The 17,239-nt window shown below is 38.8% G+C and overlaps 1 protein-coding gene across 3 annotated transcripts in view; it reads left to right on the forward strand.

The window, feature by feature from the left end:
* Positions 1-8,573: 8,573 nt before the first annotated feature.
* Positions 8,574-17,239, forward strand: part of LOC146004701 (uncharacterized) — a 33,456-nt gene continuing 24,790 nt past the window's right edge. For 2 of the 3 annotated variants that reach the window (XM_083143650.1, XM_083143652.1), the window contains exons 1-2: positions 8,574-8,727; positions 15,250-16,433. In XM_083143650.1, coding sequence (XP_082999776.1) covers positions 15,269-16,433 — 1,165 coding nt within the window. In that variant the 5' untranslated portion in view covers positions 8,574-8,727; positions 15,250-15,268. The remainder of the gene's footprint in view (positions 8,728-15,249; positions 16,434-17,239) is intronic. The other variant, XM_083143653.1, reaches the window with a different exon arrangement.

The following is a 17,239-nucleotide window of genomic DNA, read 5'->3' on the forward strand; positions in this document are numbered from 1 at the left end:
ATATTATATATACCAGGTGGTTATAATTAGTGACGGTGTTCAGAGTGGTACAGCACGGGCTGTAATGAGAGTAGCAGTCTGAAACTTCAAAGATATGCTAATGAAACAATGCGCTCGCGAATTATGAAAAAAAAAAAAAAAAAAAGTTCCAATTCTCGCCACCAGGGTAAAAAAGGGCGCTGTAAGCAGTCTAAACGTGGAATTTTCCATAACTCTGACGTCAAAGTCTGTGACATTGCCTAACCATTGTGTGAGCTCCCTGGTTGTGGTTGGTGACGCTTGTTGCTTTTTCCTTTAGTAAATTCGAATAGTGAAATTGTAGCGGTATTTTATTACAAAGAGTATTGTTTTCTGCGATTTATAGTGTTTTTCCTGTAACTATATCAAGTTTTGACTGCTTACAGCGCCATTTTTTACCCTGGTGGCGAGAATTGGAACTTTTTTTTTTTTTTTTTTTTGCATAATTCGCGAGCGCATTGCTTCATTAGCATATCTACGAAGTTTCAGACTGCTACTCTCATTACAGCCCGTGCTGTACCACTCTGAACACCGTCACTTTAATTATAACCACCCGATATATTAAAGTTGTGAGTAATTCTCACAACCTTCATCATGAATTATAGAGCAATAATGTACAAAAAAATGTAAGCAATAAAAAATAATTTATAATATGCATTTACTACTACCACTAATCATGTCAATTGGTGCTAGTGACTGGAACCACTTTAAGCACTGAGTTCAGCTATCAAATGTTGTTGGCAATTGGTAAAAGATTTTTTCCTTAATGCTATCTGATTTATTTAAACTTGTCCATTGTTACATGAATTATCTTCATCCTGTATTTGTTTTCATGTGATAAAAGTAGTTTATAGTATTAATCAGTGCTTGAAGTGGAAATTCTTTGGTGGGAGGATCCTTTACTTAATAATCCTAGCTGAGTGATGGAATCTTCCCCCTCCCCCACACACTTCTGATCATTTGTATGGATGTAATTGTCTGTGATAAAACTTCAACAAGGATTCCTTTAGGTTTAGGATTAGATAGAAATACTTCAAGAACAGACCTTCTTACCTTTTGTATCCAATATCGGCATTAGCTAGGGTGACCATATTTTCTGAAACAAAAAGCAGGACATCCATGATTGCACAGAGGAAGGGTCACTCCCCCTCCTTCCTCTTTGTACAAAGGAAAAGCCATGCAGCCCTTATGACTACTTAAATATTACACAATCCTTTATAATTTGATTTCTTCTTTTCTTTTATGATTTTACAGATTAACTTTCCACTCTCTTGCTCTTAGTTTCTTCCTCTCTCTCTCCGTCTCCCAGTCTCACACACACCAGGGGCGATTCCTCCATGTAGGAAGTGTGAGGAACTTCCTACAGTTCATTTATACTTGCTTCCATTTCTCTACTTTTTAGGAGTTTAATAATAATAATAATAATGCACGTTATAAAATTATGAGCTCAATGTACATACAATTGACTAGGTTAGCTACTGTCAAGAGTTGACTGGTGGCGCTCCTTCTAGCCGCAGCCAAAAGACGTTGGACACACACGCTTTGCTGCCCCGCCTGAGGAACCTCGCTGGTATTACTACAAACAGATGGGTGAGGAGTGGAAAAGGGGCAGGGGGAAGGTTGCAGTTTTAAAGCATCCAGCAAGGAATCATCGAGGGGTTCCTACAACAGTGGTGCCAACCCCATCAAAATGGTACTAAACGTAGCACAGTTTGATCTTCGTTGGCCCCTAGCATCCTGCTTTTGGCATAATGGTCAAATCTAGTATAATCTGCAAACGCGAGTCTCTGGGAGAGGGAAATTGAATTCAAAGGAATAGGTTTTCAGTAAATTGAAATAAAATTATATTCAAATCTTATTTATACTTCACCATCGGACTTGTTTCAAATAAAAGGGAGTATGCACACACAGCGACATGCTTTTTTTACAACCATGCGACGATCCATCATCTTCTATCTTTTCTTTATCCTGTCGATTTTGTTCCTGAGGAGATTTTAAGGCAGTAAATCTATAGAAGGTTGGCGGTAAACAAACCATTTTCTCAAACCGTTTCAAGTTCTATGCTCAATCCATCTTGTTTGTTGAGCCATTCTACACAATTTTGTGTAGTGAATAATAAGTAACTCAAGTTCAAGACTCGAAAAATATATGCATAATTGAACTTGAAACTGTAGTTATCAAAAAAAAAAAATTAATAATGAATCCTAGCACAATTTAGAAGCATTTATCATAATTTCAGAGTTTAAGCAGAACTTTTTATTATCCTCAATCCACATGACAGGGAGAGGGGACAAAATCGAAATTCTTGCAAAATCTGAAATATCGTCATATATTTTTGTTGTTTTTCTATAGGTTCACATTAAAAAATATCATAGTTCAAGGGGGCAGGGGTCCCTTGCCCTACCTTGTCTGTGGGCCTGCAGGTAACATTCCAAATGCAATGGATAGTATGAGCAATTTGTGCGACTGTAATTGAACGCATTTTTCAAACCTTTCTCAGTTTACCATAACTTCTTCCTACACTTGAAAAAAGCCACCAGTCGCCACTGACACACTCACACACACATCTGCTTCAGCACCCAGGTTCGAATCCCAATATTGGCAATGGTGTTATTTTTCAGTGCCCCTCATCAATTTCATCATGTCATATCATCACTCATCCTCATCTTCGTGGTTATAGCAGAAAAGCAAGGTAAAATAGTAGCAAGTTCCCATAAACCGAGTAGGTGCTTGTATAAACACGTATGTATTTAGCCCATTTGTATATTAGAAGTTTATGTATCTTAAAAAAAAGTAAAAAACACATTGTCTACTACAATGGCTTTGAATCATTAAAATAAGAGTAAGAATTGAAAAAACACATTATTGCACTCTATCCCACTTATCTCTGGAGCAGGCAAACGAAAACAAGTCTCTTTGCAAGTAGTGATGTGAGACAGCTCCACCAATGAACCTGTGAGAGGAACAGGATTGTGATTGTGTGGAGGGGGGAAGCGACTGCAGTTATCAGCCTTCCAAGCAGCGTGTACTGCTTCACTGCTCACTTGATACACCCCTCTTCTCTGTTGCTAAGTGAGGCCTTGTTCCCGAGCAGAGATGGTGCTACAGGGAGGGGGCTGAAGCCCCCCAAAACAGTTCTCAACTCTCCCTGTAGCAACCTAAATTTTTGTGGCACTGTAGATGCATTTTGATCAAAAACTTTAAAAGTAGAAATTTCCATTTTCCATTATAAAACTTCTCTTGGGGCAAGTTCAATGTTCAAGTACATTTTCTAGTTCGATTAAATCGAAAGATTACTTTGTTACAATGTGTTCAAAGATCAAGGGGGTTGTTGCAGGTAGGGTAAAATCGGGTAGCCCCGGACATTGGGTACCATCGGACAGTATGAGTTCCGAAACAACGGTATGAGCTAGCGACACTGTATCAGCAGAAAAAGAAAGGACTTTGTTCTCCTCTGAACGTGCAAGTAGTAGGAATTGGTTGGTGAAGAATAGCGGACGTGCTGCAAGCCGCTCTGTTTCTGCGTATGCTGTGTTCGTCCCGAAGTAACTTAAGGAAGGTCATTGCTATTATAAAGGTAAGTAAATGAAACACAAATAGTTGTCAGTGTACTGGTTAGGGTTTGAACAAATCGTGTGTGTAACTGCAAGTATATATTTGACTGTGTGTTAATATGAGGCATGTTATTGTCGAATGGTACGTGTCGGGTAGCCCCGGACAGGCAATTGGCAGGTAACACCGGACAAAATGTAGCAGTTCTTGTATGACACTGTGTGATAGCGTTCTAAGTAAACTTTCCTTCTTAGTTACAGGTAACAGTGACCATGTTGAGAACATGCCAGAATTAAAAAAAAAAAAAAAAAAAAAAAAAGATATTCGCGGGTCTTGAACAGAAAATGACATGAAAGCGGCAATTGAATATGTTATTGCCGAGAAAGTTAGTGTGTGAATAGCTGCGGATAGATTTGGTGTCCTGAAAAATTCTCTGCAAGACAGACTTTTGCAGTGAAAACAAAGGATGGAATTTTGTGTTTCACTTAAGTTAGGAAGATTCGCAAATACTTTCACTGACAGGTATGAAGAAGAGCTCAAATGCCATGTGAAACAGTTAGCTGATCGCTTAATGCCATTATTGCGAAAAGAATTCCTGAAGCTTGCGTTTGATTTAGCTGAAGAACTAAAAATCAATCACAGGTTCAACAAAGGCAATCAGAGTGCTGGGAAAGATTTTTACTACCAGTTTATGAAGCGACATCCCGATTTGTCCCTTAGAACACCTGAGTCTACCAGCATAATGAGAGCAACAGGTTTTAATAAGGAACAAGTTGGAAAGTTCTTCACAAATTTGTGCACACTGATGGAGAAACATTCTTTTCCACCATCACGAATATTCAACGCGGATGAGACGGGTGTATCGTGTGTTCATGTTAATCCCAAAGTAATATGTGAGAAAGGGAAACGAGGAGTGGGAAAGATGACGTCGAGCGAGAGAGGTCGGAATATAACATTGATGTTCTGCATGAGCGCCACTGGTCAGTTTATACTGCCCCTCTTCATATTTCCGGACAAGAGATTCAATGACAGGCTGATGGTTGGTTCTCCGTCGTACAGTATTGCTGTAGCACAAAGTACTGGTTGGATGACCTGTGATACTTTCGTAACTTGGAAGGAACACTTTGTGAAATTCTGTCATCCTTCCCCTCAGAACCCAGTTCTGCTACTTGTTGACGGACATTGCAGTCATAAGGATTTGAAAGTGATCCAATATGCGAGGGATCACAGTATTCATATGCTAAGTACTCCTCCACATACCACACACAAAACTCAGCCCCTTGACAAGTATTTTATGAAACCGTTTAAAGGAGCATACAATGAAGCTTATTCGAAGTGGATGCGCAAGAATGCTGGAGTAAAGATAACCGATTATGATGTAGCACACCTTGTTGCACATGGACATTGCTCTCAATGGATTTGCATGCACTGGAATATATCCATTCAACCGTAATATATTCACAGACATTGACTACCTGCCCGCAAACGTGTCTCGCGTTGAAAGATGTTACACTCCGCAAACCTGTGAAGACCCAGAACCTTCAACTTCAGCAGCGGTGGCTTCTTCTCCGTAGTCTGCAGTGGATCCACGTTCTCTACATGTCACCGAGGAAACTGAATCTCCTCGTCCATCAACTAGCAAAGGGCTCTCCATTATTGAAAAGTTATCACCATTACCAGAAAATCGTAAGAGACGTTTAGCGTCACGAACAAGAAGAACTGCAGTGAGTGAGATACTAACATCTTCACCATATAAGAAGCAACTTGAAAGAAAGGTGACCTCAACACATGTACTAGCAAAGAAAGGATGCAAGAAGCTAATGGGCCACGATCAGCTTGCTTGTGACAATAACAAAGAGGACATACGACCAGACGAACAGGAAAGCACAACTGAATGCATCATTTGCGTTGAAACGTTCAATGAAGGCTGGGTTCAGTGTCAATCCTGCGATGGCTGGGCCCATGACAACTACACCGATATCGAATCAACTGATATCCATTACACATATGATCACTGTAAACTTCATGGGTAGGTGTTCTTATTGTTCCTTCTAAGTGTAGAATATGATTTTTTTTCAATTATCTTAAGTGTCCGGTGGTACCCGCCAATATGTGAAAATATGTAAAATGTAGCGATCTGTATTGTCATTTGTTTATGTACTTCTTTTTGCATTTATTTCGATAACTTTGCTTTGTCAATAAAGATCACATTCCAAATAAATATTTCAGGCTTGTTTTAAAACAATTTTGCATCTTCTTATCAAGAAGCGCATCACTGTGTGAACATGTCCGGGGCTACCCCATTTTCCCCTATATCTGGAAACAGTGGCCACTGATCATTTGATACTAAGTAATTGGCCAATTATTAGTTGCTAAACTTGCTACGAAATCTGCTGCCTGCCTGGTGGATGGACGTATTCAGTGGCTGTGAGATTGTTCTTTGATTGTTGCCATATACAGCTAAATGTATATATTACTTTAAATAAATCGTATCACTATATTTCGGAGTAGGTCTAGCAGATATGACAAATGAATTTTTATTAGTAGGACGACGTTCAAAATCTAAAGAAGCGTTATAAGTATTTCTTTTTTGTTTGCTAGTTCCTCATTCAAGTACCGACAATTGCATGAGTGTTAGCATCTTAGCGATGATCTCTCATTGGTTTCATCGTAATATCTATCCTTATTGCTGAAAGTATTCAAAAGGAAGAAATACAATATTAAAGAATCAAAGAGTACACAAACTACGTAATTCTTAAATGCTAAGAATTTTGAAATTTTAAAATTGGGCTCCCAATCCGATAGTCTAACGATAAATCTGTCTTTATATCAAGTGGTCCTGGGTTTGATCCCCGGTGGAGGTAACATTTCATTAAGTGGTTCGGATTCCACTAGAAGCCGTGGCTCTCGTCCCAATTAGCCTCTGTGCACGCACACAGTGGACTTTAATACAAATCCAATTAACTAATCATTTCAATATGGTGTGAAAATCAGCACGCTTCGGCAATTTTGTTGCTCGCAGTCCTAATCCTACATGCTAATTATATTATCATTTGTGCGCTTAAAAAATAATTTCCTCAATACCGTCGTATTGGCCAAGTTTGATTAGTGCAGGAGAAATCGATCTTTGAAGTACATCTAAAACTATTGATCCAATTCTGATCAGCATTTATGCATAATATATTTTGAAATAAATTATAATCTTCAGCAGCTTCTCCATTAATTAAAATACCCAGTGCAAGAGTTGCAACTATATTCATTGCATTTATGTCATTTCCTAGTAGAAGTGAATTTGTAGTGAAAATACGTTTGTTACTTGAGAGTGGCACCTCCTAAGTGAACAGTCATATTTCTCGCAGCCTTCCCATTTTTAGCCCTAAGTTCTGAATTCCAGTCCTTTCATAAGAGAAATTCGTATCAATAACACATTTTCTATTTGATGCATACTTTATTAAGCTAGTGCCACTTTTATGAAGCACGAAAAGCTATGATCTTTCGGCACTCCCTACTGTTGTGATTTGGACAGTTTAGAGTTATGGCATGTTATGAGGCAGAAAGACCCTTCAGCAGCTGCTTGAAAAGGTTGAAACATTTAAAATTGCCTTCTACGGATTTAGGAAGCTTTGTTATTGAAATGTGCATACTACCATCAATGGCTGCTTGCGGCAAATCAAGTATTACCTTCGTAAAATTTTACGAAATGTATCTTTATTTACATTAAATTTAAAATCGAGGGGTGCAATTGCTCCTCTGTGCAGGTGCAGTGATCTGCCGTAGACTATAAGTTTACGTCTACATGCGTTGTCTACACGTAATCTACGCGTAGATTACATAGGGTTGTAGTTTACATAGACTACGTAGACAATCTAAAGTGCACTAAAATTAATTTTCAAGGCTTTCATGAAAGGAATGTGACATTTTCAACTATATTGGTTCCTAACGAAATGAAAAGAACCCTATTTACAACAAAATTTCTCTTCTCTTTTATTACCAACTATGGAAGAAGATAAATAGTATGCAAAAAAAACAACAGATGGCAGTCGTGAGGCAAGAGTGGTCTTTTTCCCATAAAACACTAGAATATTTCCTATATTAGGTTTCTTCCTACGTGAGAAATTGTTCGAATTTGGAAGAAAGAGTATGAAAAGTTCTCCACACACATCAGCAACTGATACCCAGTATATATTTTTTTTAATTCCACGGCGCCCTTTGCTAAGTTATCACCTTTCGCCATGTTGTTTACATAGATTACGTAATCTACGTGTATAAAATAGTCTACGTGTAGAATGTAGACTATCGTTGTTTACGCGCAGACACACATCACTGTGCAGGTGCCCTTGGCCATCATCGTTTGCTCCCGCCCCCTAGAATTGACTTCCGTCGAAGGTTGGGGGCCCGGGCAATGACCCCCTCCGGTTGCGACACTGGTCCAGTCCCCTTTAGCCTATCAGGGCATAAAGTGGACTTAAAACAGCAACTCTTTGTCGTGGGACAGTGAGCAGCTAAGCGCGATGCACACCCCTATTTGTACGTACGTATGTACAGAGCGACTCAGATTCACGTCACCATCACATCTCCCTCATACCTGTGGTACGCTGTCACATGTAGCAGAAAGGTTTCGATTTCGAAGAAGATGTTGCTTAATATTTATTGAACATTAATTCTGCATTTCAAAAAAAAATTCTTTAGATTGTATTGCAAGCTACAGGGTCTATATGTAAGTTATTCGTTCTTTTGTGCAAAAATGTATCTGTCGTCTGCTACACTTGTTTACTCTTTTATGGGCATATCTGGTCGCACACCGGAACTAACACAAGCCTTGACCCTCCGTGTTCTGACGTTACGATAAATGCATTCGCTGTTAGATTAACACACGTCGTTAATGTTCGTGACGTGACGAGTCGAAGGGCGGTGCGGTGCTCAGTTGAGGGTGCGAAAAGTTCTTGTATAGGCGGGGAGAAACTGGCAACAATGATTAGGGGATTTTACAGGGTGCAATTTCGTTTTTTTTAGGATGTTACAGTGCAAGTATAAACATGATTATTTGTGTTTCGTGAACGCAAGTACAAATCTTTTTATATCAGTGCATATCTCGATTCAATTTTTGAAATGTAGAAACAGCGGATTTTGTTAGTGAATATAAGTTAGTATTTGAAGGTAGGCTACATATTTTGTGCCATAACTACAAAACTTGCGTTTGCAACGTAGTATTTTTGGTATTAATATTTTAGTAATTAACGTTTCCCAGGCAAGTGAGCATGTGGTAGAATAACTGTAAACGATGCAACATACTCAACGCTTTCGGTCCAGTGTGTGTGTACCGTAGGATTTTATCCGGATTTTTCTATCAGTGAAGCCCGTGTAAGGATACAGCTAGAGTAAACAGATGCAACACTGACCCCATCCTTTTAGTTCGTTTTTATATGTGCATCTAATATATTAAAAAATATTCTATGTCTTCGTTATTGTTATGTCAGATGATTTTCCCGTCGTCTTGATATAGTATTGATTTATAAGCAAGCTGAAAATAATACATACATATAATGTCTACTAGTTTACTGCTATATTATACTTCAAACAGAAACTTGTGGCCCAGCTTCTGATTGTTGAATGCTAATTTATTTCTTGTTTCATGCACCCGTTTTCATTATAAGAATTAACTATGTGCACATCCTAATGAGACATAGTGAATATTTATGTAATTTTTTGCAGAATGATTTCCCTGTCCCGCATAATTCCATATATATCTTTTACGTTTTGTATAATAATATTGGTTGACTTGAGATGACCGGACCCCTCTCCAATTTTCTTCATATTTGACATACTCGCTAATTGAGGCCTCCTAATCACGAATCTAAAGTTAAAAATTGTCAGTCATGTCTAGAAATTGCGAACCATTGACGCTAGCCCCACAAACTAATTGACGCTAGACCCACGAACCATTGGCACGTGGTTAGGTTAGGCAAACATAGTTAAAATTTGGTGTCATGGTAGTATCAGGAATAAATATATTTGGTTGTGAAACAAAAAAATTCACGAAAATCGACAGTTTCCATTCCGAAAACTAATGCCTTATTGTAGTTTATTTTGCAATTTCTAGACGTTTCCGACAAATCTTAACTTCAGATTCGTGATTAGGAGGCCTCAATTAGTGTGTATGCCAAATATGAAGAAAATCGGAGAGGGGTACGCTCATCTCAAGTCGTTCCATAATATTTTAATTGCTAAAGGTAAAAATTTACTATCCTTCGGACACCTATAAATTCTTCGTTTCATCAATTTTTGAAATTCGTACTTACGTATCAGCTTCGCGGAACATTCCTTAAGGTGTATTGACGTTTTTTTGATCAAAGTAATTGCAATTTTTCACTATTTTCGTTTGAAGTTTTCGAGTCGAAATTTCCCACCGATTCCGGGCAATTGACCTACCGCCCCCAACCGCTGACGCGGCCCCGCCTCCTCTCCGGCTCCGTGGCTTTTTCTATAGACTCCCTGTTAGAGGCATGTTAGAAATTGGCCGGAGTCACCTGCCCACAAATGAGCCCCAAATTTTTAAATTTGAAAAAATTGGTTTCCAGGATATGGAAAACTTAACTGAATTTCACACAAAACACCTTCCCATTGTTAGACAATACTACAGGAACTTATTACGGTAAGTAGTTTCTTCTGTAGAAATGAAGAAATCTGTCCGAAGGATAGTAAACTAGTACCTTGGTAAATATGCGATATCGCCCGAACTGATTTCTTCAAATTTAGAGGAGAAACTACTTACTGAAATTAGTTTCTGTAGCATTGTCGAAGTTCTTCGAAGTATTTTCTTTTGCGGTAACTGAAAACTTCACGGAACGAGTTTACAATACCGGACCACTCTCCAATTTCTTTGAAATTTCGCCTACTCACTAATTGTCAACTACTAATCATGAATCTGCATGTAATAATTGGCGGGAGAGTATGGAACATGCCATTTCCCCCGAAAGGGTGTCACTTATCGCACAACACTTTAGCAACATTGTGTTCTGACGTCACGGGAGAGAGCTTTTTCATGTTAGGAAAGACAAGGTAACGCGTCTCTTAGCGAAAATATTAATTGTTCTTTGTATTCATGCTAATGGAACCTCGTAGGCATTCCTCGTCTGACGTCAATATTCAAGGTACCCAGATTGTTGTGCATTAAGGAAGACCATTAATGAATTGGGAAAGGAAGATGGTTCCGAATTGCTGTGTATTATGGACAATCGCCGTGGTAAATCGCAAGGTTATTTTACAAGTTCTACTCGTAAATGTACAATTTTAACAAGTGACCGCCAAATATGAACTACAGATATGTCATCAGAACACCTAAATTAGTAAGTAGGTGAAATTTTATAGAAATTGGAGATTGCTCCGCTATTGTAAACTCATGCTAACTTAACCATAGAATGCCCGACCCTGTGGCCGAGTGGTTAGCACATCGCGCTGTGACGGCAAGGGTCCCGGGTTCGAATCCCGGTCGGGCTTGGCTGTTTGTGAATGTCCATTCATCAATTTCATCATTTCATTACTCATCCCCATCTTCGCAAATTAGCCAAGAGGCACAAAACGCGAAGTAAAATAAACTAAATCAAATCAAAACTTAACCATAGAATGCTGTAGAACAAGAAATAATAACTTCTTATGGAAGGAACTTGCATTTTCTGTAAAGCGACAACATTATGCCATTGTTTCCATTATCTACCTGCAGATGGCGCGAGCGTCGAAAGTCACGCGGTCTCGCCAGTGTTTCCAATCGTGCCATTTTTTTACGAGAATTTTTTTTAACTATGCTTACCTAACCTAACCTTGCCGGAAATGGTCCATGAGGCTATCATGAATGGTTTTTTGGGCTATCCGTCAATGGTTCGTGGGGCTATCGTGAATAATTTTTGGGGCTATCCGTCAATAGTTTGTGATGACATAATGAACCCGAAAGTAGGTATTTTTTTGGTGAAGAGGGTTGAAACACTGCATACCCACTCCAAATCGACAAAACACAAACACGACGCACGATGATCCATGACGAGTGCACGCCATATTGTCTGTTACCCAAGCGGAACAAGGAAGACAAATAATGACTCGTAAAATGAAAAGTTGACACTATTTTATGGAAAAAGACATAACTTCACCTTAAAGAATCTTCCGCAATGCAGAATAGGTAAGTATCGATGCTAAAATTAACGAAATAAAGAGTGAGAGGTGTTCGGGCGATATCGCATAATTACCTTTTATTTATATATTTGTTATGTTTTAGTGTTTGTAAAAATGCCATCCTCTACTAAAATACTTACAATAATAGATCATTCGGTGATACTTCCCCACTCCTTTTTCTTTATGTTTACATAAGTAGTTGAGGTTTGGTTTGATTGTTGTATTTATTCATGTGTGTGCAACAACTTTTCCAATGTACTTCTCAACAAGCCATTTTACCAAAATTGCTGCATCTCATAACTTAAAACCAGTAGATTGGTGGCAAAGTTGTAATGCAAACATGCTTGTACTCAGTACCGTAGCCAGGCATGGCCTGAACATGTCCCAACCCCTTCTTAAATTTTAACAGAGGTAAATGTTCCGATTGTTTTATGATTTCTCCTAGCACAAAGACTAATTATCATAGAATCTTGAAAATCATTGTCACACGAAATTTGAACCTTCCTTAAAGTAATGAGCACTGTTTGGACTCGAAAAAAAAAGTTATTTATGTTGAAAAAAACAACTTGAAAATTACCTTACACACTTCTCATGGACAAGATATTCTTCGTTGACAAGTGACAGTAAATATCGTAGAAGCGTGCGAATGAATGTGGAAGTAAATCGGAACCTTAGTAGAATGCATTTAGGGACTTTTTTTTAATGCTAAGGGAACCAAACCTAACCTGCCTAACCTAACCACGAAAGCATATATTGTACAAAACCTTAAGTAATCACTAAAACTCCGCACTATGTGTTAACAGACGCACATCGAAATTGAATCATGTAAAAATTGCATTCGTAGCATGATGAAATCGCAATAAAACAAAAGTAACTTGGGTCTTAACAAATTTCATAGAAATACAGAAAAAAATAATAAATTTGGTGTGCGATTGCTATTATGGTGAAGGAATCTGTTCAGTGCAACAATTTTTGACCAGATGTCTATTGACTGTTCCAACTCTTTCTAGCATTGTTTCTGAAACACTGTTCTCCAATCCATTATTATTTGATATTTTTTTAAGATTGATGAGAACTGTGTCTTACAGATTACCCCAGGGGGCCTCCCTGTTGACATAGTTGCTTTGTAATCATGGGGTCCTGGGTTCAGTACCAAGTTGGGGCACATAGTGGTTCAGATCCCACTAAAGGGCAGATCTGTGTTTTGTCCATGTATGTGCTGAGTGCTTCTTTGCAGCCTCAGCTTTTAACATGGGTAAGAAGATTGTAGTCATCGCAGACGAGTGTTGATTTTAGTTACGGTAAGGGGCCAGACCCCATGTAATGTGATAGGTGCAAATAACCCAAGTGTTGTCTAACCCAAAAATTTATTTCAATCAATCAATAAAATAAAATGTAGTTTGTGCCATTTGTACTTTACATAGCTAGGGGTTAGCAGGAAGAGGGGAGATAATTATATACTCATAACCAGGGAACGGATTTAAATGTAGTAAAAATGTGCTAAATATGTAAATACATATTTACTTATTTTCACCAAAATATGGGCTTAAAATTGTAAAAATTTACGGAGCGAATGCAGAATATAAAGAATGTCTCAAATTTCGTTAATATTTGGTATAGTAACTAAATTTGGCCTTCTAATCACGAATCTGTTGTTAAAATTCGGGGTTCATGTCTGGAAATCGTGAAAAAAGCTGATGTAAGTTGAGATTTTTTTAAAGCTGAATCGATTTGTTTTACGAACAAAATTTTAACTAAGCTTGCCTAAGCTAACTGGAAATGGTTCATGAGGCTATCTGTGAATAGTTCGTGGGGCTACCCATGCATGGTTCATGCAGTTACCCATTCATAATAACCGATCAGAAGGCCAAAATTAGTTAATCTACCAAATATTAACGAAAATCAAGATACTTTCTTACCGTAACCATACCGGAAATAGTTTCGTGGGGATATCAGTTAAATCTTTTCCCAATGAGCACATATTTTCACAAAATATAAGTTTTATAGCACAAGCTTCCTCAAACCGCAAAATGCTATTTTTCTAGAAGAACGCTCAAACAGCGTTGCCAAACCTACCTCTAATCAAAGTCCGCAATGCCATGCTTCAACGAAGCAACAACTAATGCTCTGCAAGTAACGAAGGAACAATGTGGCAACCCTGTAGACAGTGCAACGAATGCCGAACGTCACTTGTTCATATCATCAAACATGGTTGTTATGTTTATGTATGGAGAATGATTGCGGTAATGAAGAACGTAATTTTGCAACATATACAGTCGTAAGTGTACAATTTTTACACGTGACACCCAAATCTTAACTCCAGATACGTTACCAGGACTGCATATTTAGTGAATATGAGAAGTAGGAAAGGAATTGGAGACATTCTCTATATTGTGCATTCGTACCAAATTTACCTTCTTAATAATATAAGACACTATACAGGCTACATAAAATACCGTCTCGGCATTCTAACTATAACCGCGACTGTCTTGAAGAGAATCCCTTATGCGTGCCACAAAATCGTTCTTTCTGGCGCTGCTGTTGGGCATACAACTAGTAGTGAGGTGGGAGGGTGTGGTTACCAATCAGCTGCTTGACTTGGAACTATCTTCCAATGTTGCCAAAATAACATTTGTAACAATCAGGAGCCGATGCTTGAGCCATTATTCTCTATTGTTGATGGCCTCAGTGGCTCAGTCGGTACCTGGGGGGTAAAGGCGGTCAGGGGCGTGATGGTGATCACATCACCCCCACACACGACCGGATCAAGAAAGTGTGGGGCGTTACCCCCACACCCCCTATACGCCTTCATGGCATGGTGCTATGCACAGGGGAACACTTTACCTTTTTTTACAACAATTGTAAATAATCAGGAATTTCAAGTGTTTTACAATAGCAAACAGTTGGGAGGTGTAAATTTAAAGAAAAAAGCATTATTGTTCTGATGACAGAAAACTTGTAATTGACGCAATTGGAGGGTATAAAAGAGGTCATAAACTTTCGTTTGTTTAACCTTGCATTGGACTTTGTAACTTATTTACAAGAAATTCACCCAATTCTTTCGGTTACACGGGGACATTTAGTTATTGCCCAAATATGGAGTATATGTTGGGAAATGTTCTGAAATATGGAAATAATATCTTAAAATATGAGCCAAAACTGAATTTTTGGAGTCTACCTGCTATGATGTGCTAAGATAATACAAAACATAACTGATTTCAGCTTCACACATAATTATGTATAATATTTACATATAAATCCGTTCCCTGCTCATAACCTTTTGCTATTATTTTCTTGCTTTCATACTTTTTTACAGTGGCCGGACCCTCTGGCTGAATGGTTAGCACATTGCTCTGCGACGCCAAGGGTCCCCGGTTTGAATCCTGCTCAGGCTTGGTTGTTTGTGAATGTCGATTCATCAATTTCATCATTTCATCACTCATCCCCATCTTCGCAAATTAGCCAAGAGGCACAAAACTCGAAGTAAAATAAACTAAATCAATCAATTTTTTACAGTGACCACGCAGGATCAACAATGAGTCACAGTGAATTATCATTCCTACCTCGGTTCTTCAATGCTATTGAAGGAGTTATTGTTGATGTATCGGATACAATTCATGTGACATTTCAGTGTAGTGAGGAGGAACATTTGGCAGTTTTCAACCCGGGGAAGTACTATGCGAGGATAAGTAAAAACTCCATCGGATCGCTGCAGTGTGGTGATGCAGTTAGATTGACAGCATGGCAGTTACCACCAGCCGATGGGCTTCTCAGATGGCACGTGACAAGCTTGTGGCCGAAATCTTCAGAGTGGCAGAATTGTGTCATTCCCGAGCCTATAGTCCAAGTGACAGGCAAAATAACTGCAATTGATAGCACAGTCATCCACGTACAGTTGCTCCATTTCAACGAGACTGTGGTGTTCAGGCTGAAACACTTGCACATTGACTGGAAAGGCACTTGCCAGTTCTCTCCAGCCTTTGGTGATTTTGTGATTGTACAAACACTAGTAATTTGCCGTTCACAACTAAAATGTGTTCCTTTGACGGTGTCCTGGAACCCTTTGTATTGCAAAGAGGAAGGTCTGACAGACTTCAACAAGCATGTTGATTTATCAACCGATATTTGCACTCACGTGAAGTTGTGGATAAAGAATCACAACAGCAGCCCTTTGATTCGCCACGTAGTCGGCATTCCTGTGCATTTTTATAAAAAAAGTACGAGTGTCTATGTTCGAGCATTTGACTGCGTAGTGACAGTGAAGTTGGCAGAAATGTTTGTGAATGGTGCATTGTGGAATAAGTCAATGCCTTGGAATGTAGAACCCCATCATTGGTTTCTGCTGTGGTTGACTTCCGAAAACTTAGACAGTGGAAACGACGTCCCAGTGTGGTCACCTGTAGTCTGTTATTGGACATCACACATCCACGAAAATGAATGCAAAACAACATCAAAGTTTTCAAACTTAATTTTAAATGAATTTGCAGATCTCGGTGTTCAAAAAGAAGAAGAGTCGCCAACCTTGGTTTCCAGCAAGGAATGCAATCAGAGCAACGAGAGAAAAGCAACAATAAGAACGGTTGGAAGAATCAAAGGTACCCTGATCTGGGAATCGGAAGTGTTTCATTTCACCCGGGAGCAATTTATGTTTTTTGGATTGTCAGTTGAAGATGTGGATTTGAATACATTCTTATTTTCTGGTAAGTGTCACAAATCTTGTGAGTATCAGCTACAGTTATAAAGAATTGTAAACTTTAAATCTATCTTTGTTACCTTAATCAGAACCAGGAAAGAACACATACCTTGAACTGTAGGAATAGTAGCTTTCCTGGCGACATAATTTGAACAAGTGTTCTCAGGTTACCAGCCAGATTAATTCAGCATTAGTGTCCAACATGAGTTCATATCAATTTTGTGAAACAACCAGCTTTTGTTTAGTATTGGGTACAAATATGATTTTGGTCTTGACTGCAGCTCGGAAGATAAAACGAGCATATACCTGTGATTTCTTGATATCGCATCTTGGGAAAGGTCCCTTTCTGGACACTGTTGACATGCGATGAGAAGTGGGTTCTTTAAGATACTACACGGTGTCGTTAACTTTGGTTTGCATCACACGAACCTGTTCGAGAACAACCAAAACCACCAATGGATCAAAAGAAGGTTATGCTCTACGTTTGATGAACTCTTCAGGGTATTGTGCACCATGGACCGCAGACACCTGGTCAGACAATTAGCGCACGTGAGTACTCGCAGCAGCCGGAACATGTTCATGAGAAACTGAAAAACAAGGAACCAGCACTATGAATTGCAAACCTTTGACAGTCTTCTCCACCTTAGCTGGGAAACACTGATGCATTCACCTTATTCACCAGACATTGCTCCTTCCGATTACCGTCTGTTCCATTCAGAATTACCAAATTACAGTGGTTTTCAATGCTAGTTTTACAGAAACAAAAATAGCCACTGTAATTTCAGTTGTGCGAGTTCAATGCATGGTTACCGC

This window comes from Lepisma saccharinum, chromosome 22 (genome assembly GCF_977018435.1).
Source record: "Lepisma saccharinum chromosome 22, izLepSacc3.1, whole genome shotgun sequence".
NCBI lineage: Eukaryota > Metazoa > Arthropoda > Insecta > Zygentoma > Lepismatidae > Lepisma > Lepisma saccharinum.